Source organism: Amblyraja radiata, chromosome 4 (assembly GCF_010909765.2).
Source record: "Amblyraja radiata isolate CabotCenter1 chromosome 4, sAmbRad1.1.pri, whole genome shotgun sequence".
Lineage (NCBI taxonomy): Eukaryota > Metazoa > Chordata > Chondrichthyes > Rajiformes > Rajidae > Amblyraja > Amblyraja radiata.
In genome coordinates this window covers 82,410,241-82,435,177 of record NC_045959.1, presented here as the reverse complement: position 1 = coordinate 82,435,177, position 24,937 = coordinate 82,410,241, and the positions used below count along the sequence as shown (strand labels likewise).

At 43.2% G+C, this 24,937-nt stretch overlaps 1 protein-coding gene across 18 annotated transcripts in view; it reads left to right on the top strand.

The window, feature by feature from the left end:
- Positions 1–24,937, top strand: part of ptprm (protein tyrosine phosphatase receptor type M) — a 940,804-nt gene that overhangs the window by 884,779 nt on the left and 31,088 nt on the right. For all 18 annotated transcript variants that reach the window (XM_033019867.1, XM_033019862.1, XM_033019861.1 and 15 more), the window contains 3 exons: positions 3,879–3,976; positions 21,905–22,021; positions 24,523–24,677. In XM_033019867.1, the coding sequence (XP_032875758.1) occupies positions 3,879–3,976; positions 21,905–22,021; positions 24,523–24,677 (370 nt within the window). The remainder of the gene's footprint in view (positions 1–3,878; positions 3,977–21,904; positions 22,022–24,522; positions 24,678–24,937) is intronic.

Genomic DNA, 24,937 nt, shown 5'->3' with positions numbered 1-24,937 from the left:
CCCACAAATTAGAGGAACAGCAGCTCTTATTTTGCTTGGGCAGCTCACAACTCAGCAGTATGAGTGTTGATTTCACTAGTTCAAGTTCAAGTTCAAGTTTATTGTCATGTGTCCCTGATAGGACAATGAAATTCTTGCTTTGCTTCAGCACACAGAACATAATAGGCATTGACTACAAAACACATGAATAAATAAACTGATAAAGTGCAAATAACAAATAATGGGTTATTAATGTTCAGAGTTTTGGCCGAGCCAGGTTTAATAGCCTGATGGCTGTGGGGAAGTAGCTATTCCTGAACCTGGTCGTTGCAGTCTTCAGGCTCCTGTACCTTCTACTTGAAGGTAGCAGGGAGATGAGTGTGTGACCAGGATGGCGTTGGGTCTTTGATGATACTGCCAGCCTTTTTGAGGCAGCGACTTCGATAAATCCCCTCGATGGAAGGAAGGTCAGAGCCGATGATGGACTGGGCAGTGTTTACTACTTTTTGTAGTCTCTTCCTCTCCAGGGCGCTCAAGTTGCTGAACCAAGCCACGATGCAACCGGTCAGCATGCTCACTACTGTGCACCTGTAGAAGTTAGAGAGAGTCCTCCTTAACAAACTGACTCTCCGTAATCTTCTCAGGAAGTAGAGGCGCTGATGAGCTTTCTTGATAATTGCATCAGTGTTCTCGAACCAGGAAAGATCTTCAGAAGGAAGATCTGAAGAAGGGTTTCGGCCCGAAACTTTACCTATTTCCTTCGCTCCATAGATGCTGCTGCACCCGCTGAGTTTCTCCAGCATTTTTGTGTACCTTCGATTTTCCAGCATCTGCAGTTCCTTCTTGAACCCAAGATCTTCAGAGATGTGCACGCCCAGGAATTTGAAGCTCTTGATCCTTTCAACCATTGACCCGTTGATATAAACGGGACTGTGGGTCCCCATCCTACTCCTTCCAAAGTCCACAATCAGTCCCTTGGTTTTGCTGGTGTTGAGGGCCAGGTTATTGTGCTGGCACCATATGGACAGTTGCTCAATCTCTCTTCTATACTCGGACTCATCCCCATCAGTGATACGTCCCACAACAGTGGTGTCATCAGCTAACTTGATGATGGAGTTTGCACTATGACCGGCTACGCAGTCATGAGTATAGAGTGAGTAATAAGTAATTAAATAACTAATAAGTAATTAAACTTTATTACATCTGCATTCAGCCATCTCTGTTCAAAGATAACAACAGTGACCTATCTAAAACAGGTCCTGACCTGAAACATTGACTTTTTTCTTTCCACAGATGCTGCCGGACTAACTGAGTTTTTCCAGCATTTTTTGTTTTTGTTTTAGTTTCCAGCAACGGACAGTTGTATTCGTTTGGCAACACCTCCTTTAACCTTTTCTGTTGCTAAAATTTACCAGTCCAGTTCTCCTAAATGTTCTGTGCAAACTCTAGTGCAATCAAATCTTGCCAGTAATGTGGTCTAACAATTATGCAAACACTTCCTCCATACCTCCTTGCTTTTATTTTCTGTACTTCTGAAAATAGTTTTTAGGCGTATTTAGCCACTTTATTAAAGCGCACTATTGGCTTTTAGGACAGCGTGGAAACAGGCCCTTCGGCCCACCAAATCCACACCAACCATGATCACTAGTTTTATCCTACACACTTTACCGAAACCAATTAATCTCCAAACCCACAACTCTTTGGAACTTGAAAGGAAACCTGAGTACCTGGAGAAATCCCATGTGGTCACAGGGAAAAAATACAAACTCCATACAGACAGCACCCATAGTCAGGATCGAACCCAGGTCTCTGGCCCTGTAAGGCAGCAGCTCTATCGCTGCACCACAGTGCTGCCGAACCTGCGGAAATACATTTTAAGGTGGCTCTGTTCTCTCAATTGAGTGACCATACCTTCATCAGATTGGTATCTGCTGTTTCTGCAGTGAATCTCCTGTGAATCTCCTGAGGCTTGAATTTACAACATCCTAACTCGGCCAACACTACCTGTTGTCGCTGGGGAAACTTACACTGTGGTCTGCCTTGTATATCCAGCAAGGTTTAGTTTATTATTGTTGCATGTCCCAAGGTATGCTATTTGCATGCATTCTAGTCAAAGAAAAGACTATACATGATTACTGTGAGACAGCCCCAAATGATAAGGGATGAAGGCCATAATGCAAAGCAAATGAAGATTTATCCCATTTTTGTGCCTGTTGTTGGTGACACAGAGGTGCAGCGGTAGAGTTCTGGGATTGATCCTGACCTCGGGTGTTGTCTGTACGGAGTTTGAACATTCTCCCTGTGACCGCATGGGTTTCCTTCCACATTCCAAAGATGTGCTGGTTTGTAGGCTAATTGGATTCTGTAAATTGTTTAGTTTAGTTTAGAGATATAGCAGGGAAATAGACCCTTCAGCCCACCAAGTCTGCGCCAACCAGCAATCCCCGCCCACTGACACTATCCTACACACTAGGGACAATTTACAATTTTACCAACGCCAATTAACCTACAAACCTTTACATCTTTGGAGTGTCTCTAATGTGTAGGATCGAACTTGTGCACAGTTGATCGCTGGTCGGTGTAGACACGGTGGGCCAAAGAGTCAGTTTCCCCACTGTATCTTTAAACTAAATTGCAGTACTGGACTCCTTTGAAAATCCAAGTGCCAAAATAAACAGGAACAGTCTGGATCGCCCGTGACCCTGCATGGGGTGGAATTACTTCCAAGGGACGCATCTTTGCAACATCAAGTAAGAGTCAAAATGGCTGCCAGGGAACTGAACAAAGGGATGGTGATTACTTTAATGTCTATGTTATGGTAAAATAATAGAGCAGATGAATACTAATGAAGGAATGCAGAGTAAGCGCGACAAAGAAACTGAATCAATCAGTTCCTTTTTATAAATTTTAAAAAATCAAAGAACTTGTTAAAGATAATAGTATGAAAGTAATTTCACAGACAGCATGGGTGGAACTGGTTAACATGTTATTTTTGTAATACTTATTAAGTCCAACATTAAAGGAAAAATACTTTCAAAACCATTCATTTTCTTCAATTCTGGACAGAAAGTGAAGCATTAATATTTCAAGAGGTAGTACGCTTCAATTGGAAGCAAGGCAGCAAAGATTAAGTTTACTTCAGTGTAACCAGTTTCTGGATCAAACAGCAAGGATAAGCTGCTGATGAGAGCTTTGGAGAGAGATTGAACCTGCACAAAATGGTAGAATATTGTGGCAGGAGAAAGCTTCAGAACTTTGCTTTCATGGAGTTCAAGAGAATTCTGATGTTTTTATGTTATGCGCTCTGTTATGTTTAGTTTATTATAACATGAAGCGAAGTACTGTGAAAAGCTTTTTGTTACGTGCTATCCAGTCAGCGGAAAGACTATACATGATTACAATCTAGCCGTCTACTGTGTGTACTGATAAAGGATAAAGGGTATAATGTTTAGTGCAAAATAAAGTCCAAGAAAGTCTAATTAAAGTTAGTTCAATGGTCCCCAACTCCTGATTCTAAACTTTAACCTCTGGAATTTTTTGAATAATCACTTTGGAGATTGGAACCTGCCCAGTGAAATCACTATCTTAGTTGCTATTTTAGTTACTCAGAATATGGAATAGAAGTTTAGAATGTGTAGGAAGAAACTGCCTATGCTGGTTTACACCGAAGATAGACACAAAATGCTGGAGTAACTCAGCGGGACAGGCAGCATCTCTGGACAGAAGGAATGGATGACTTTTCAGGTCGAGACCCTTCTTCAGACCTGAAGAATCAGAAGGCGAGTCCCGCTGAGTTACTCCAACATTTTGTTTCTATCTTAGAAGTTTAAATTGAGTTCCTGTTGGAATATTTGTCGTTGCTTTATACTGACATCCGGAATTCTTTATTCTGTGTGCAGGACCAATGCAGGAAACAGTGTACGATTTCTGGAGGATGATTTGGCAAGAGAACTCTGCTACCATTGTCATGGTGACAAACTTGGTGGAAGTTGGAAGGGTGAGTATACTGAGAAGTGAAATGAATGGTTAAGAGACTTGTGAAAGCTTTATCTTCACAGGATGGTGAGTTCTTCACAGAGAGACTGTTCATATTGGTTCCCATCAGTTCAGGCATGTTTCATTTTGACAAGTCTTGGTTCTCAGCCTGAGCTCTGACCATGAAAGAATAGATCGACTAGGCTTATATTCACTGGAATTTAGGATGTGAGGGGATCTTATAGAAACATATAAAGTTCTTAAGGTATTGGACAGGCTAGATGGAGGAAACATTTTCCCGATATTGGGGGAGTCCAGAACCAGGGGTCACAGTTTAAGAATAAGGGGTAGGCTATTTGGCACTGAGATGAGAAAAAACTTTTTCACCCGGAGAGCTGTGAATCTGTGGAATTCTCTGCCACAGAGGACATTGGAGGCCAATTCACTGGATGTTTTCAAGAGAGAGTTAGTTATATCTCTTGGGGCTAACGGAATCAAGGGATATGGGGAGAAAGCATGAATGGGGTACTGATATTGGATGATCAGACATGATCATATTGAATGGCGGTGCTGGCTCAAAGGGCTGAATGGCCTACTCCTGCACCTATTGTCTGTGTTTCTATGGACATTTGACTGCTGAATACAACACAAAGAGGAATGAGCCACCTCTTTCAAAATAAGATTTGTAAATCGCAGGTGAGATGCGTTTATCTTGGCATTATGTGCGGAACAGACATTGTGGGCTAAAGGGTCTGTTCCAGAGCTGTACTTTTGTCTTCTATGTTTTATGTAATATCCACAGTACTGATGTCACTGGTTAAGAGTTAGAAGTCATGGTGTGGTAGTATTGTGGTTAGATTATTGAGGCAAATGGTTAAGTCAAGTACAATAGCAACATTTGCAAGAAATTTGGGCAGGTACAAGGATAGAAAAGATTTGGATGGATGAGAGTCAAACGCGGGAAATGGGACCAGTTTAAATGGGCATGGGTACGTTGAGCTGAAGGACCTGTTTCCATGCAGTATGACTATGGCTAATGCTCTAAATCCCACTTTAACAGCTGGGGAATTTAAATTTGAGTAATTAATTATTTTTTTTAAGTTAGTCTCCACAATGCTGCAATGAAACCGCAAGATTGTGGTGGAAGGCCTCCCATTAGGTAGGCCGATGTCAGCTTGAGAAATCTGCTCTCATTCCTGTCTTGCCGATGTGTGATGATTAACCCTTAAGGATCAATTGAGGATGGACAATAACGAACATCATTGCCAGTAACATCTACATCCTGAAAAATAATACATTACAATATATCCTTAGTTGAGGGCCACCCTGTACCACCTTCATTGCCAAAGCAACTCCATTGATTTCTGTTTAACTCCATCTACATTTCACGCTGCCTCGGCAAGGCCACCAGCATAATCAAGGACGAGTCTCACTCCCTCTTCTGCCCTCTCCCATCAGGCACGAAGTACAGATGTGTGAAAACGCACACCTCCAGATTCAGAGGCAGTTTCTTCCCGGCTGCTATAATGCAACTGAACCATCCTACCAACAACTAGAGAGCGGTCCTGAGCTACTATCTACCACATGAAAGTCCCTTGGACTATCTTAATGGACTTTATCTTGCACTAAATATTATTCCCGTTATCAAGTATCTGCATACAGCAGACAGCTCAAATGTAATCATGTACAGCCTTCAACTGACTGGTTAGCAAGCAAAAAAAAGCTTTTCACTGCACCTTGTGACAACAAACTAAACCAAATTATGTGGTTGACAACTCACTTCCCACTATATGAGAGTATACCTACTGTAGAGGATTCAGGAGGTTCAGGCTGGTCTAGAATGTGTCACAGTTTATCTTTTTCAAAATCTCTTCCTGAATTTAGACTCTGTTCCCAACTCAAATGCTGCCTGCGAGATTAGTTTCGTTTCGTTTAGTTCAAAGATGCAGTGCAGAAACTGGCCATTCAGCCCACCGAGTCCGCGCTGAGCAGCGGTCCCCACACACTAACTCTAACCTACACACTAGGGACAATGTACCAAGTCAATTAACCTAAAAAGCTACGTCTTTGGAATGTGGGAAGAAACCAGAGAACCTGGAGAAATCATGGGGTGAACGTACAAACTCCATACAGACAAGCACCCATAGTCAGGATCGAACCCGGGTCTCTGGTGCTGCAAGGCAGCAACTCTACCGTTGTACCACTAGATATTGTCTTTTGCTTTCCCAGATCCAGACTTCCATCTTTTCCTGCTGTCAGAGTCACATGAAGGCTGCGTTTTGACTGCTTTTGTCAAATGAACGAAGGTTTGATAAACCAGTTCTCAATCAGCAGATCATGCAGCTGCTCACATCTGCCCCACTTGCAATGGGACTGAAGCCTCTGCTGTGCTATAAACAGACATCCATCTACGGTGGTTGCCAACACCCCTATTGCTCTCAGTTGCAAAAGCACAAGTGGCAATTTTACTTAATTACTTTTCAATATGTTTAGCAGTAAAATATATTTAATTTAATGGATGACTGAGGGATAGCTGACTGTTAGTTGATGCAGTGAACTGGCACATTCCAAAAAGCTGTCTTTTTATTATTACTTACCAGTCACCGAGTCATTCAGCATGGAAATCCACCCCAATAACTGTCCCTTCAGCCCAACTTACCCATGCCGATCAACATGCCCCATCGACACCATCAACTTGCCTCAACTACCTGCACCATCATCTCGTTCCATATACCCACCACCACCTTTGGGTAAAGAAATAACCCCTCAAGTTCCTATTAAATCTCCCCCCCCCCATCGAAAAACCTACATCCTCTGGTTCTCAATTCCCCTACTCAGGGCAAACGACTCTGTGCATTTACCAGATCTGTTCCTAGTCACTTTGTGCATTGGGTCCATGGTAAACTGAGGCATCTAATTAAGACTTATCAGGCCTTCGTTGCCTGAATAATTACTCGGGTGGCTTATGACCCGGAGAATATTTATGTACGAGTACATTGAATATAAAATCTCCTTTTTTTGGGAGAGGCCATGACTGAGAAGATGATGCCTAGAGAGTCCGGTAACATCTCACCCACCCAAGACCATCATTCTATTGCGTGTGAATCCTGACATCATTTACCTGATATCCTGTACCCTGCCAGGTCCTATATATCTCCTTGTCTTCACTATTCCATGTTGGCTCGGTTACCCAATACCTCAAATCTGACGTCCTGATAAAACTGGAGCACTATGAGCTGTTCTACATACCAGCTGTTAGGGAAGGACCCAAAAGAAAATAAAGGGTCAGAATCAGGCCAACTCATTGATTGACCAGCACTTTGGGTTTTGTTTTGGTAAACCACCAACTGTAGTTGCAGACCTGAGATTTCACCCCATCCATGATCTCCAGAGATGCTTCCTGACCCGCTGTGTTACTCCAGCACTATGTGTAACTTTTTTGTTTGTTTTTATTTTTATTTTAAGAAGTTAAACAAATTTTATTTGCTACCTTGTGTCTCAACCAGAGTTATATTTGGCTTAAATAAATAGAATTGATTGATTGATTGATTGATTGATTGATTGATTGATTGATTGATTGATTGATTGATTGACTGACTGACTGACACTTTATTACCACATGTACATGTCGCAGTGAAATTCTATGTTTTGCACACCATACACAAGGTATGCAAACAGTCGCCAGGTATGGGTTGACAACAGTTACATTCATTATAGAAACTTAGAAACATAGAAAATAGGTGCAGGAGTAGGCCATTCTGCCCTTCGAGCCTGCACCGCCATTCAATATGATCATGGCTGATCATCCAACTCAGTATCCTGTACCTGCCTTCTCTCCATACCCCCTGATCCCTTTAGCCACAAAGGCCACATCTAACTCCCTCTTAAATATAGCCAACGAATATAGCCAATATACCCCCCCCCCCCCCACCATGCCAGCTCCCTCTTTGTTCTCGGATGCAGGCAGGTGGGACCGGTGTAAATAGGGCATGTTGGTTGGTGTGGGCAAGTTGGGTTATAGGGCCTGCTTCCACAATGTATGGCTCTATGACTATAAAGCAATGCTTTGTTTGAAGTACACACCTTGTGTACTTAGAGTCAAGGTATTAGGTGGAACAGGTTGGAGCAAACTTAAATGCTTGATTTCAGCAGCAGTAGAGGTCCGATGGCAAGAGAGTTTGGCTGGTCCACTTACTGACTCTGGCAAGCAACTTCCAGATATGGCAAAGGCATTCAAAAACATCAGTAACCTCTATTTTCCTTATTTGTGGAAGAAGCTCATTTTGTTGAGAAAGATTAATCTTGCACAGAGGAATGATATTCCATACAACCCAACAGATTTAAAGCCACGGGGAAGACATTAGTATTTTATTTTCATTGACAGAGTTAATAGAGGCTAGGACTGTTCCAACTGAGAGGTTTGTCGTGTTGTGTAGTAAACTCAGTGCTCAAGGCCAAAACATTAGTTTTGGTGTAAAACTGCATATTTCGCAGTGACAATTTTTACATTCAAACTCTCGGAATTGCGCAAATACTTTAAAAGTACATGGACCTTGAAAATATGCTGTGTGAATATTTAACTGCAGGTTTTTTTGTCTGTCCGGAATTTGAATGGGACAGTAATCTCTGTTGATATAATAGCTACCGAGAATTATGTTATGTTTGTGTAGGAATGCCGCACTGTCTTCCATCAACGGTCATGATGTTCTGAGCCTGCTCTGCTTAATTGACATGTCAAAAGGAAGTGAAAGGTGCCGGTTCCACGAGCCACCATGTTGGGAGAATAGTGACAGAGCAGTGAACCACAAGTTCACGTTATAGAATTAGGCCATTCGGCCCATCTTGTCTACTATGCCATTCAATCATGGCTGATCTCCGCATTCTAATCCTATTTTCCTGCCTTCCCCCCATAACCCTTGACACCTGTTCTAATCAAGAATTTGTCTAACTCTGCCTTAAAAATATCCACTGACTTGGCCTCCACAGCCCTCTGTGGCAATGAGTTCCACCGATTCACCACCCTCTGACTAAAGAAGTTAGCTCTTCTGGGTGGCACGGTGGCACAGCTGGTACAGTCGCTGCCTCACAGCGCCAGGTTCAACCTCGACCTCGGGTACTGTCTGAGACATAATTGCCAACTTTCATCAGCCTTCAGTTCTTCATCCAATAAGAGCGGCATTTCTCCTAAGGTTTATGAAGGGCAGCACTATGAGGCAGGTTTGATCTTGGCTATGGGTGCTGCCTGTATGGAGTTTGTACGTTCTCTCTGTGACCATGTGGGTTTTCTTCAGGTGCTCTGGTTTCCTTGCACATTCCAAAGACATGGTTTGTAAGTTAATTGGCTTCTTTAAATTGTCTCTAGTGTGTAGGGTAGAACTAATGTATGGGTGATCGCTGGTCAGCAGGGACTCGGTGGGCCGAAGGGCCTGTTTCCACGCTGTATCTTTCTAAACATTGCATTATAGAAGGGAGGAGAGTTGAGAGGGATTAGGCAGCAGAGTGGATAAGGGTGATTAGGAAGAGTAGGCTTGTTTGGACTGCAAACTAATGGGCATATACGTAGAGTCTTAGTCATACAGCATGAACACTGGCCCATCAGCCCAACCTGTCCACACCGACTAACAAGTCCCATCTACACTAGTCCCACCTGTCTGCATTTGGCCCATATCCCTCTAAATTTATCATATTCATGTACGTCTAAATGCTTCTTACACGTTGCAATAGTACCTGACTACCCCTCCCAGCAGCTCGGTCAATACACCCACCACTCTTTGTGTAAATACGTTACTCCTCAGGTTCTCTTTAATCTTTCCCCCCTTACCTTAAACATATGTCCTCTGGTTCTCGATCCTTTCTATGTTATTCTGAGAATAATTTGAAATTAAGTCACTTTTTTTTTTCCTCATCAACAACAGTGAAACATTAATTGCAGAGTTTTAAAATTATTTGTTTATTCCATCAGGGCCAGCAATCGGCGTCTTTATTTGTTTAATCATGTCGATGGAATTCTGAATTTTTAGTGATGATCTTTACCTGATCCAGTGCCTGATAATGCCCCAGTTAATTTAATCTGCATGTAAAATGTACCATCAGAAAGTACCGTGGATAATAATATTAAAACCTTCGCCTCTTTCTTTGTGCACATTGAAATGCCTTACACATAGTGCAGTTACTTTAATGCTTGACAGGAGATCATCCTTTGCAGATCTTAAGTTTTGTTCTCTCTGTACAATTTCTGTCAAATATTTTTTTAATCTAAATCCATCCTGTGGAAGGAAATAGGCATTATTGATATCTTTCATATTTTTAATTTAATTATTTAGAACATGAGAACTAGGAGCTGGAAATTTAGCTCCGAGTTTAATGAAAAAAAGATACAAAGTCTGGAATAACTCAATGGGTCAGGCAGCATTTTGGAGAACATGAATAGGTGATTTCAGGTCAGGACCCTTTTAACTCAACAGGTCAGGCAGCATCTCTGGAGAAGATGACTACAGAATAAGGGTCCCGACCCGAAACATCACCTATTCATGTTGTCTGGAGATGCTGCCTGACCTGTTGAGGCACTCCAGCACTTTCTGTCCTTTTTTTGTAAATCAGCATCTGCAGTTCCTCGTATTCCCCTTTAGCTCCTCGAGGCTGCTTCATCATTCAGGAAGATCATAGCTGATCAGAACTTGGATTATTCCCATAACCTTTGATTCCCCTCAACCAAAACTCTATCTCAGCCTTAAATATACTTAATGAATGAATGAATAAGTTTATTGGCCAAGTATTCACACACAAACAAGGAATTTGCCTTGATGCTCCACCCGCAAGTGACAACATGATAGTTAGGAATGACACATAAAACATTAAACATTAATAATAAAACATAAGGTACACAAAAATGCTGGAGAAATTCAGCGGGTGCATCTATGGAGCGAAGGAAATAGGCAACGTTTCGGGCCGAAACATTTAAACATGTGAATTAAATAAAATACCAGAGCTAAAGGAGGCTACATATTTTTGGTTATTGAGTAGAGCTACTACTCGTGGGTAAAAACTGTTTTTATGTCTGGCTGTGGCAGCTTTGACGGTACAGAGTCACCTTCCCGAGGGAAGTGATTCAAACAGTTTGTGGCCAGGGTGAGAGGGATCAGAAATGATCTTACCCGCTCGCTTCCTGGCCCTTGCAGTGTACAGTTCGTCAATGAAGGGAAGGTAGCAGCCAATAACCTTCTCAGCTGATCGGACGATAGCCTCCGGATGTTGTGCTTGGTGGCTGAGCCGAACCAGACCATGATGGAGAAGGTGAGGACAGACGCTACGTATAGAATTGGACCATTTCTGCCTGTGGCAGATTGTGCTTCCTCAGCTGCCGCAGGAAGTACATCCTCTGTTGTGTCTTTTTGACTGTGGAGTCGATGGTTGCCCCCCACTTAAGGTCCTTGGAGATGATGGTTCCCAGGAACTTAAAAGACTCCACAGATGTGACTGTGGTGTTGTTGATGGTGAGTGGGGTGAGGGGAGGGGGAGCTCTCCTAAAGTCTACAATCAGTTCCACTGTCTTAAGAGCATTCAGTTCTTGGTTGTTGCATTGGCACCAGGATGCCAGCTGTGACACTTCCTGTCTGTAGGTAGATTCCTCCCCATCCTGGATCAGTCCAATCATGGTTGTGTCGTCCGCAAACTTGATAAGCTTGCCAGAGAAGTCAGTGGAGGTCCAGTCATTGGTGTAGAGAGAGCAGAGGAGAGGGAAGAGTATGCAGCCTTGCGGTGCTCCTATGCTGAGGGTTTGCGGGTCCGAAATGTGCTTTCCCAGTCTGGAGTCTGACTTTAAGTAGGTGTGAAGTGGTGATTGGGGAGGGATAGATGTAGAAGGGTCCAGTCTTTGCAGACTGTCAGTCTTTAATGATTTTTAAGTCATTAAGTCTTTTAATGACAAATCCACAATTTAGAAAATTTCAAAGATTTGCAGCACTCTGAAAGAAAAACACCTTCCGTAAGCCAGTCACATTCTGAAACTGTGTCTCCACCCCTGTATTTGGATACTTCCTTGCAGCATCAAACCTGCCAGCCCTACCCATCTCACACATTTGAATGAGATCACATCTTGTTCTGTTAAACTTCCAACAGTTGGAGCCCATTCTTAAGGCCATAGATAAAATGCAATGATTCCACAATATTGGGAATCCACCGTATTGTGTTGGTCTACCCAATGTGCTCCCACATGCCCCTTGAACACTCCCAGACTCACCATTTAGTGCATAAGCCTCTGTGAGCCTACTCAATCAGACCTCTGAATTGGTGCATTAGCTTGCATTGCACCACCTTGCAGGCACAGGCCCTTCAGCCCACAATGCCTGTGCCAAACAAGATGCCAACTCATGCCTGCAAATAACCCACATCCCTCCATTCCTTGTTTATCCACGTGCCTATCCAAAAGCCTCTTAAATGCCACTATCATATCTGCTTCCACCACCACCCTTGGCAGCAGTAAAATCATACAGCAGACCTCACCTCGGCAGTAAACAAGAGTCACCATGATTCTGGCACCAACAAAGTTACAAAGAGTTCATCGGACAGATTTTATCTTCTGCTCGCAGCGGTGAACCAAGCCTTCTGACAAATGTGGCCACAGGCCAGCCCCTGCCAGGTCTTCCTTCGATTTCGGCGGCCCCCTTCCGGGTCTTCCCATTGTTCTCGGCACCTCCCGCCAGATCTCTCTTCATTCTCGGTGATACCCATCCGGATCCCCACCTCATTCTTGGCGATCCCTGTGCCCCTTCCCCCCCCCCCACTGGTTCCCTCCTTCATTCTCGGTGGCCCCCTACAACCCCCCCCCCCCTCACTGGGTTCCCCTGGGGGAGAGAACATATGTATGTTTCTGTGCACATGCTCATGTCTTTCAGTACATGTGTGCTTCTGTCTCTGCGTGTGTGTGGATTCCCCATACATTAACGCCTGTGGCTCTATGTGCCTGAGATCACAGAGAGTATGTGTCTTGTGTTTTGACTTATTGCTTAATCCCCAATACTATGGAACTGGATCACGACTCGTGGTCAAATGCACCAGTTAAAGAGCAAGGTATTTAGGAAAAGTAGCAAGAGTGGGTCGAACTTTGGCAGGCAATCACAAGCAACACAAAGTCAATTAGAAAGGATGAGGGAACACGGGTTCTCATTTTTTATTTTCATGGCTGTAATTTGTTCAGAAATTAAAATGTAATCACCTCATTAACAATGGCATCTTATTTGCTGGATCACTGCCACCAGAGTTCTAATAATACATTAATGAAATCTTTTGCAGTAATCAATATGCTGACAGCAATTTGCTGCTTTAATTTGGCAGCAGCCAGGGTTTGGCAGTGGGCTGGGGGGAGGTAGAGTTTGTTGATTGGTCTGGCAGCAGCTGTACATCAGCCTGCAGGGTTTCAAAGGGCAAGTGTGTTGAATTGTGGTTTAAACCCACATTCAATAATGTGAGGCACCTTATCAGGCTTTCTGATAGTGAAAGTCCTGGATAGAGTGGATGTGGAGAGGTTGTTTCCACTATTAGAATAGTCTAGGACCAGAGGCCATAGCCTCAGAATAAAAGGACGTACCTTTAGAAAGGAGGTGAGGAGGCTGGTAAATCTGTGAAATTCATTGCCATAGACGACTGTGTAGGCCAAGTCAATGGATATTTTTAAGGCTTAGATTGACAGATTCTGGATAAGGAAGGGTGTCAGGGGTTATGGGGAGAAAGCAAGAGAATGGAATTGAGAGGGAAAGATAGATCAGCCATCAGCCTAATTCTGCTCCTATATGAACTTCTCAGTTGCCCTTTATTCTTCCATCACACGTGAAGTTGGAGGTAGTTTACAGTGTTTGGAGAGTTTAATAGGCAATCAGTATACTTTTTCTTTTGTCAGGTCATCTTGCTTTAAAATTAAAAGGGTAATTGTTTCACAGTAAGATGCCTCCATATATGATATTGAGCATGTCATTATAATCCCATGGGAGCCTTTCTGCCCAAAATGGAGCATCCTGGACAATACAGCTCACCCTCTCCATGACACACAGGTCAACTTGAGGAGTACCTTCAGCAACAGACTGGTTCCACCAAGATGCAGAACAGAACACCACAGGAGATCCTTCTTCCCTGTGGCTATCAAATTGTACAACTCCTCCCCCTTCTGTCGTGAGGTAGACTGAGACAGACTCCCCTCCCCCTCCCCAACCTTTGCACATCTTCAATCACATTGTCACTTTAATACCATGTATTTTGTGTTTTTATAACTGTTGGCTGATCAATTTCCATCCTGGCATAAATAATGTTCTATCCTATCGTATTGTATCGTATGGCAGCTTCCTGCTATTCCTACCAACCATTGTAAAATGATTAAATGCATCAATATTCATTGCCTCAGTTACACTACCCATAGATCTGTTGCATCGCTCAATACAATGTACATGCCTTTAATATGATGTATAAGAGATTCGATCAGTGCTGTGGTTGTATAATAGGTATGTATATTTATATTAGTCTGGGCCTGATTTTGCACACGATAGTGACACCATGCATCCGTTACAATTATATCTGCAGGAGATTTTAAACTGGAGTCATTTTGTTGCAGCGCCTTCTGCAGAGGGGCTGAGTCTTGTGTGGACAAGGCAAATAATTGTATCTCCATAACAATCAGAGTAAATAATTATTAATGAGCAGCAGAGAGCCGGAATCAAGTTCGTTTGAATATTCAATATCAAAACTGGTGCAAAAAGTAAAGGGTAAAAGAGAGAAAAAAATGTAATAAAAAAGATAAAATTGGAGGGAACATTTCAAAAGATATGATTTATTTTTAAAATCTTCAATGATAATTAATGTATCATTGAAGTGTATCAATGAAGTACTGCACCAAGAAAAGGATAATTTTCAATCCTCGGGAGGCTGCATGTTAATAATTAAAGCTTATCATGTTATCCTTTGTATATACTTGAGTATAGAAGGTAGGAGGTCATGTTCCATTTATATAAGGGGTATGTGAGGTCGCATTTAGAATATTTTGTTCAGTTTTGGACACCATATTATATGAACAATGTTGTCAAGCTGGAACGGGTGCAGAGAAGATTTACGAGGATGTTACTAGGACTCGAGGGCCTGAGCTATAGGGAGAGGCTGAGCAGGCTGGGACTTGATCTTATAGAGGCATACTGATCTTATAGAGGTGTACAAAATCATGAGAGGAAAAGATGGGGTCGACACACAGATCTCTTGCCAAGATCTATGGCTCCTGGCCTTTAATTTAAAAATGTTCTTCTGGTCAATAAATGATCGAATGGTGGAGCAGACTCGATGGGCTGAATGGCCTAATTCTGCTTCTCTGTCTTATGGTCTTATGGATATCATCCCTCACTATAGTTTGGACCTTCTCCACCCCTCTCATATCCAAGATGCTTGTATACCTTTAATTCAATTTGGCGCTGCATAGTGGGGCAATGGTAGAGTTGCTGCCTTACAGCGCCAGAGACCCGGGTTCAATCCTGACTACGGGTGCTGTCTGTATGGAGTTTGTATGTTCTCCCTGCAACTGCGTGGGTTTTCTCTGGGTGCTCCGGTTTCCGCCCACACTCCAAAGACATACTGGATTGTGGATCAATTAGCCTTGGTAAAATTGTCACCAGTGTTTGTAGATTAGTGTATGGGGGTGATCGCTGGTCAATGCAGACTCTGTGGCCCGAAGGGCCTGCTTCCGCATTGTATGCCTAAAGTCTAAAATAAAGTCAAGGATAATACTGCTGTTAAACCTATGTCTGTCTGTCCCCCCCCCCCCCCCCCCCCCCCAGACATCCTCACCCTATGTTCCCCCTTTAAAACACTCCTTCAAACTTGCTTAGCTGCCTGAATATCTCCTTATATGTCTTGGAACCAAAGTTCCTTTGATACCCCTCTTGGTTTGAGAATCTTTCCCAACATGTTGCTGTTGGTTGACACACTGTGTTACAAGAAGAACCTCCATTGTAAAAGATGGTGCTCTTACTTCACTATTTCAAAGTTTATAACGGCATTTCATGACAGCAGGAATTCTCTAGCTTGCATTGTTATTTGTCCTGTGTCAATTCATCTCGGCAGAAACTGAAGGAGCATGGTCACCCAGAGAGTTGTGAATCTGTGAAATTCTCTGCCTCAGAAGGCAGTGGAGGCCAATTCACTGGATGTTTTCAAGAGAGAGTTGGATTTAGCTCTTAGGGCTAATAGAATCAAGGGATATGGGGAAAAAGCAAGATTGGGGGACTGATTTTACTTCGGAGTCACGTGAGTGATTCCGTGAAGAACCCGCTCAGCACGCATGCATGGCATAAAATCGGTATCATGCGACAAGTTGGTCAACACAATTTGGCAATGGTGTGTCGAAAGACATATTTGGCTATCAGCAACTTACCTGCCAGGTAAGCTAAATGCAGTGGCAGACACCAGGCCACTTAAATTTAATGACAACATCGAATGGATGGTAAAACCCCCCCAAAAAAAAAAAAAAAAAAAATCGATTTATTTGCATCAAGGCTAAATCACCAGGTACCTATGTATGTCGCTTGGGAACCAGACCTGAGGCAGCAGCGGTAGATGCGTTCGCGCTGGATTGGGGAAATTCTTCTTCTATGCATTTCCTCCCTTCTGCCTCATCAGTCGGGGACTACGCACAATACAAATGGACTCTGCTTCAGGTATTTTGATAGTACCCGACTGGCCTACGCAGCCATGGTTCCCAATACTCCATGACATGGTTGTTGAAACTCCGATGGTATTCCCCAGTGACCCAGAGTTATTAACACCCAGTGTCGGGCACAAGCCACCCGTGCCATGAAAAAATCAAACTCCTGGGTTGCAGATTCTGCACAAACCACTTCTGGGACTGGGATTATCAGAACAAACCGTCGACACCATGCAGCATCCCTCCGAACATCCACTAAAAAACAGCACTTGTCCAGCATCAAAAAATGGGAGAAGTACTGCTTGGATACAGGGACCACCTACTCAACCGCTACAGTTACCAACGTACTGGAATTCCTGGCGAACCTTCACCATGATGAAGGACTCAGCTACAGAGTCATCAACACAGCTAGAAGTGCCCTGCCTGTCTATTTAAAACCAGCTCTTGGACAACAGGCCATGGGGTCCCACTCGCTGGTGATCAAACTAATCAAGGGTATTTACAACTCTAACCCCCTAGACCAAGGTACACCCATACATGGGATGTCAGTGTGGTCCTGACATACCTCAGGGGATGGCCACCAGCCAGATCCCTCAACCTGGAACAATCTATGCTCAAAACACTCGTGTTGATGGCACTTGTATCTGCACAGAGGGTCCAGTCACTACACCTATTGCGACTGGACACCATGCTCACAGCTCCAGACCAGATCTCTGTCGTTATCCAGGGAATGATCAAACAGAGCAGACCAGGAACACCTAATCCAGTCATGGAATTCCGGGCTTACCCGCCAGAAACACGGTTATGTGCCATGACCCTACTATCCTACATAGACACAACCAAAATATTCGAGGGAGATGAAAAGCCTTGTGGGTCAGTCATAAAAAACCTTATGGTCGGGTGACGAGCCAAACCATTTCGAGATGGCTCAAGCAGGTGCTAAAAGCTGCTGGGATAAAAACTAACATGTACAAATTTCATTCCACCAGGGCAGCATCCACGTCGACGGCTAAAAGAATGGAAGTGCCTATAGACCACATCCTGGCTACAGCAGGATGGTGGGGGGAAAGACCGTTCAGAAAATTTTATAATAAGCCGTTGGCAAAACCTGTTTTAGTTGCAGGAAAGATTTTACAGACTGCAAATATTTTATTTAATCCCAAGGGAGCAATTTAATTTCTTTGTTGTTATTGTTAAAAAATACCATTGTGTTTTTCTACAAACAGATTCATTGGTTGATTACGATAACACACTTCCTCCCTCAAAGACTTCGGCAGTGATGTAATAATAACTGTTACACGGTTTGAAATCACAGAGCTTTGAAATCTTCACGGAATCACTCACGTGACTCCGAAGTAAAATAGTAAGATTAAACGAGAATTTACCAGTTTGAAGTTTGATCTGTATTTTATGAGGAGTTACGATGAGGGATTACGTGCCCTCCGCTCCCACCCTCAATAATATGGGTCAAATTCATAAACTGATGTCTCCTTGTCTTTACTATGTTTACTTCAATAACTGTGTCTATCTGTGATTCCACACCGCTGCTTTGAAGTATGCCGCGCTTGCATGCTGAGCGGGTTCTTCACGTAATCCCTCATCGTAACTCCTCATAAAATACAGATCAAACTTCAAACTGGTAAATTCTCGTTTAATCTTACTATTTTGGATGATCAGCCATGATCATATTGAATGGCTCGAAGGGCCAAAGGGCCAAGTGGCCTATTCCTGCACCTATATTCTATGTTTCTATGTTTTTATGTCATCATCGGACCTCGAATGAATCATCTTATGAGACCTTACGTCGAACAATACTTGTTCAAGGCATACCGTAGCACTATCCCCAAACTCTACCTCCGCTACATTGACAACTGCATTGGTGCTACCTCCTGCACCCATGCAGAACTCACTGACTTCATCCATTTCATCACTAACTTCCATCCGGCACTCAAATTCACCTGGACCATTTCCGACATCTCCCTACCGTTTCTAGACCTCACTATCTCCATCACAGGTAACAGACTACTGACCGACATCTACTACAAACCCACTGACTCCCATGGCTAACTGGACTACTCTTTTCCCACCCTGCTTCCTGTAAGGACTCTATCCCCTACTCCCAATTCCTCTGTTTACGCTGCATCTGCACCCAGGATGAGGTGTTCCAAACCAGGGCATTGGAGATGTGCTCATTCTTTATGGAGCGGGGGCTCCCCTCTTCGACCACAGATGAGGGTCTTACCAGAGTCTCATCCATGTCCCGCAGCTCCGCTCTCACTCACCATCCCCTTACTCGTAACAAGGACAGTCCCCCTTGTCCTCACCTTCCACCCTATCAGCCGTCGCATACAACATATAATCCTCCGACATTTTCGCCACCTCCAATGGGATCCTACCACAGGCCACGTCTTCCCATCTCCTCCCCTGTCTGCGTTCCGCAGAGACCGTTCTCTCCGTAACCCCCTGTTCAATTCGCCCCTTCCCACCCTTCCCACCCCCTCCCCTGGTACTTTCCGTTGCAACTTGTCGCTTTACCTCCCCCTTCGACTCCATTCAAGGACCCAAGCAGTCTTTCCAGGTGAGGCAGAGGTTCACCTGCACCTCCTCCAACCTCATCTATTGCATCCGCTGTTCCAGGTGTCAACTGCTCTACATCGGTTAGACCAAGCACAGGCTTGGCGATCGCTTCGCCCAACACCTCCGCTCAGTTCGCAATAACCAACCTGATCTCCCGGTGGCTCAGCACTTCAACTCCCCCTCCCATTCCAAATCCGACCTTTCTGTCCTTGGCCTCCTCCATGGCCAGAGTGAGGTGCACCGCAAATTGGAGGAACAGCACCTCATATTTTGCTTGGGTAGTTTACACCCCAGCAGTATGAACATTGACCTCCAATTTCAGGTAGTCCTTGCTTTCTCCTTCCTTCCCTCCCCTTCCCAGCTCTCCCACAGCCTACTGTCTATGCCTCTTCCTTTCTTCCTTTCTGAAGAAGGGTCTCGATCCGAAACGTCACCTATTCCTTCGCTTCATAGATGCTGCCTCACCCGCAGATTTTCAGCAGCTTTTTGGTCAACCTTCGATTTGTCCAGCATCTGCAGAGCTTTCTTAAACATTTTATGAGATGCGGTGCCTTTTACTATCATGCACAGGATGCATTGGACTGCATTTTGTTGAGATAACTTGTATTTGGTAGTATTTTAATTCAACCTGCTGCTGCAGTTGTCTTGGAAGCCCAGAAAATTGGATGCCAAAAAAACCCTGCATGTGAAGATCTTGGTAGATATAATACTTGAAATTCACCCAGCAATGAAAGGAGATTAAAGTCACAACTGGTGCCAGAAATAGAAGACAAAATGTTATTTTAAAACCTCAACCTGGTCATCACTTAAAGGCTTTAAGCATTGCAGAAGAGAGTGTGACTTTCCAGTCTAAAGGAAAGGAAGTTTGATGTATATCCATGGGAGACACCTTGATATAATGCTAGGAGTCATTCGTCAAGATCAATAAGATTCATCCATTACTAGAATTATTAAACAGAATTGTTTTTTTGCCAAGAGAAAAGAAGTAGTTGATTCATTTTAGCAAAATTCTTGTTCTGTTCCTACTTCAAAGAAGGAGATGAGGTATACGTGGAAATAAAAGAATAGTCTTAAACAAAATGTGCACTTAAAACCTTTCATGCCTAAAATGGAAATTGATGTACCGTCTTAATCTGTAATTTGTGACCACTTTACATGATGCTATTTAAGGTCAGTTTTGTACATCAGCCTGTTGTTTGTCCCATCTAGATCATTATGTTTAGGCAGCTCCATTTGTTTCTAAGCAATGGATTGAAAATGATCAGGTAATTACTTGTTCGCTTTAAGGGCGGCATTACATGGGTTTACATTCAGGTAATGGCCATGAATTGAAATTGTAGTAAAACTGCCAATTTTCACATCATTGAAGTTCAGTGACTCATGCAGGAATACTAATGCAGGGGTCAGTGTTTCCTTCGGCATAATGCCAGGATTCAGCAGCTCAACATGCCAATGTGTTTACTATTCAGGTGAACCATATTTTTGGCACTGTAGTTTACGTGAAAAGTTTTCAGCACAATTTTACCAATCTCTGAAACATTACAGATTAGCAGTCTAAAGCCATCAAGAGACATTTTAGTTTAGTTCAATGTAGTTGAGAGATACATCGCGGAAACAAGCCCTTCGGCCCACTGTCCGCGCCGACCAGCGATCGCCGCACACTAACACTATCCTACACACTAGGGACAATTTACCATTTTACGGAAGCCAATTAACCTACAAACCTATACTGTACTTCTTTGGAGTGTGGGTGGAAATCGGAGCACCCGGTGAAAATCCACGCAGGTCACGGGTGAAGGTACAGGGTTCAGGGTAACTCTGTACAGGGTTCTGGGGAGTGTTATAGAGCAGAGGGATCTGGGAGTACAAGTACATAGTTCCCTGAAAGTGGCATAAGTAGATAGGGTAGTGAAAAATGCTTTTGGCCTTCATCCACAAGGGAACAACGTGTAGACGTTGGGACATTATGTTACAGTTGTGTTACAGTATGTCACATTATGTTACATTGGTGAGTCCGAATCTGGAGTATTGTGTTCAGTTGTGGGCGCTCTGCTACAGGAAAGATGCCATTAAGCTAGAAAGAGTGCAGAGAGATTTTAGATATAGCTCGGACTTGAGGACCTGAGCCAATGAGAGAGATGGGCGGCGTAGGACCTTATTCCTTGGAGCACAGGAGGCTGAGGGTGATCTTATAGAGGTGTATAAAATTATGAGGGAAATAGATAGGACAAATGTGCATTGTCTTTTTCTATGTATTCTATTGGGGAATCAAGAACTAGCGGACATAGGGTGAAGGTGACAAGGGAAATAATTTGTAGGAACCTGAGGGCCAGCTTATTTATACTGAGGGTGGTGAGTATGTGGAACGAGCTGCCAGTTGGGGCACTTAAAAGGATATGAGCCAAACAAGGGTAAATGGACTCACCTGGGGTTTCTTGGTCAACATGGGGACAATGAGCCTATTTCTGTGTTGTGTGACTTTGTGGTCCTATGACTATTAGGAATGAAAGAAGTGGCAAGGTGCTGTGTACGTTAATAAAGAAAGGTGAAGCAGTATCTCATTATCCCAGGGCTGCTTTTTTTTCTGAAGATAAATTTACTTTCTTCATCTGTGTGGACAAGCTGTTTTAATTATGCCTTTTAATATCACTGAATAAACCTCCGATTACTGATTACATTGATATTGTTCTTGGTCAACAGGTGAAGTGCTGCAGGTATTGGCCCGATGATACAGAAATCTACAGAGATATCAAAGTAACTCTCATTGAGACAGAACTGCTGGCGGAGTATGTCATCAGGACATTTGCAGTAGAGAAGGTAAGGAAAAAGCTTTAGGTCACTACATTTTGGTGAAACCTGTTCATGGTTAATATTGGCCAAGTTGCCTAGTCTCACTTGAACCATCATGTTTAGGCAATAGCAGGTAGTATCACAACGTTTAAGAAACATTTAGACAGGTACATGAATAGGACAGATTTACAAGGAGATGGGCCAAAAGTAGGGAGGTGGGACTAGTGTGGATGGGGCATGTTGGCCTGTTTCCACGCTGTGAGACTCTATGACTCTAATAAATTGATGAAGGGTTTTCAATCTGAAATTATGACTGTTTCTCTTTCCACTGGTGCTGCATAACTTGCTGAATGTTTCTATCATTTTCTGGTTTTCATTTGGATTTCTAGCATCTGCGGGGTTTTTTTCTTGATAAGCTTTTACTGATTTAGACTTTGACTTTTGAGATAAAGCGTGGAACCAGGCCCTTCGGCCCACCAAGTCCATGCCGACCAGCAATCAATCACCAGCATTATCCTATACACTGGGGACAATTTACAATTTACAGCAGCCAATTAACCTACAAACCTGTGCATCTTTGTAGTGTGGGAGGAAACCGGAGCACCATTAGAAAACCCATGCAGTCACAGGGAAAATGTACAAACTCCTAACAGACAGCATCCTTAAAGTCAGGTTCAAACCCAGGTCTCTGGCGCCTGTAAGGCAGTATCATTGACCAACAAGCACTTACTACCTATGTCCTTGAGAAAGTGGCGGCTTACCACTCTCTTGAAACATTAGTTAGTTAGTTAGTTAGTTAGTTAGTTAGTTCGTTAGTTAGTTAGTTAGTTAGTTAGTTAGTTAGTTGGTTGGTTGGTTGGTTAGTTAGTTAGTTAGTTAGTTAGTCAGTCAGTCAGTCAGTCAGTCAGTCAGTCAGTAGCAGGCAGGCAGGCAGTCAGTCAGTCAGTCCGTTAGTTAGTTAGTTAGTTCGTAAGTTGGTTGGTTCAGCTAGTTAGGTAGGTTAGTCAGTTAGTTAGTTAGTTGTTAGTTATGTATAGAAAATAACTGCAGATGCTGGTTTAAATCGAAGGTAGACACAAAATGCTGGAGTAACTCAGTGGGACAAGCAGCATCTTTGGAGAGAAGAAAATAAGGAACCAGTTAGTCAGTTGGTTAGTTAGTTAATTAGTTAGTTAAAAGGACTCTCGCCTGCTATTACAGTACTAAGATCAACACCAAATGATGAAGAAGGAACAGTGCCCAAACATGATATTCCCAAATGGATTAAAAAAGCTTTTACTGATTTAGACTTTGACTTTAGAGATAAATCGTGGAACCAGGCCCTTCGGCCCACCAAGTCCACGCCGACCAGCGATCACCCCGCACACACACACATTATCCTATACACTACGGACAATTTAGTCAATGTCAATTAGTTAGTTAGTTAGTTAGTTAGTTAGTTAGTTAGTTAGTTAGTTAGTTAGTTAGTTAGTTAGTTAGTTAGTTAGTTAGTTAGTTAGTTAGTTAGTTAGTTAGTTAGTTAGTTAGTTAGTTAGTTAGTTCGTAAGTTGGTTGGTTCAGCTAGTTAGGTAGGTTAGTCAGTTAGTTAGTTAGTTATTAATTATGTTTAGAAAAGAATTGCAGATGCTGGTTTTAATCAAAGGTAGACACAAAATGCTGGAGTAACTCAACAGGACAGGCAGCATCTCTGGAGAGAAGAAAAGAAGGAACCAGTTGGTTAGTTAGTTAGTTAGTTAGTTAGTTAGTTAGTTAGTTAGTTAGTTAGTTAGTTAGTTAGTTAGTTAGTTAGTTAGTTAGTTAGTTAGTTAAAAGGACACTCGACTGCTATTACAGTATCAAGATCAACACTAAATGATGAAGAAGGAACAGTGCCCAAACATGATAATCCCAAATAAACATGCATGTGATTTTCAGCAACTGGTTTTCCTTTGTGAATGCTGCCCTGCCCATCTAGATGGTAGAAGTTTGCGAGATGCTGTTGGAGTAGCCTTGGCATATAACTGTGAAGGATTTTGTGCCTAGTACACCCTGCAGATACTTTGCACCGGTGATGGTGAGAGTAAATCCTTGGTAGATGGAGTGCCATAAAGCTATCAGGAAACGGAACCATTCCTATCACCGACTACAGAACAGTACAGCATTTCTATACAATGTGAATGGGTCGATTGTAATCGTGTATTGCCTTTCTGCTGACTGGTTAGCATCAACAAAAGCTTTTCACTGTACTTTGGTGCATGTGATAATAAACTAAACTAGTCAGGATCCAACCCGGGTCTCTGGCACTGTAAGGCAGCAGCTCTGTGCCACTGTGCCCTATCAGTACTTTTAGAATTGCCATCGTTACTCTGCCATTAACTTCTGTGACTCAAAATGTGACCATTTTTAGAAGATGGATAATTTGCTTTACAGCATTGCTGGTGACTTACTTTTGCCTTCCAAATTAATTTTGCACATCATATGTATGTCTGCACTTTTCACCTGCAACTCTACAATTCTTAAGAAGGTGTTTCCCCCTGTCCTTTTAACAGAGAGGTGCTCATGAGATACGAGAGATCAGGCAGCTCCACTTCACTGGCTGGCCTGACCATGGTGTTCCATACCATACCACTGGGCTCCTGGGCTTTGTCCGACGTGTAAAGACAAAGAATCCAGCAGGTGCTGGGCCTATCGTGGTGCATTGCAGGTAGGTGCTATCTCACTAGGTGAGGGGGGAAAGGTGAGGGGGAGAGAAGATTTAATAGGAACCTGAGGGGTGGCTTCTTTACACCGAGGGTGGTGGATATATGGAACAAGGAGGAGGTAGTTGAGGCAGGTGCGATCATAACATTTTACAGACATTCGGACAGGTACATGGATAAGGTAGGTTTAGAGGGATATGGGCCAAACATAGGCATGTGGGACTAGTGTAGATGGGGGATTTGGGGTGGTGTGGGCAAGTTGGAC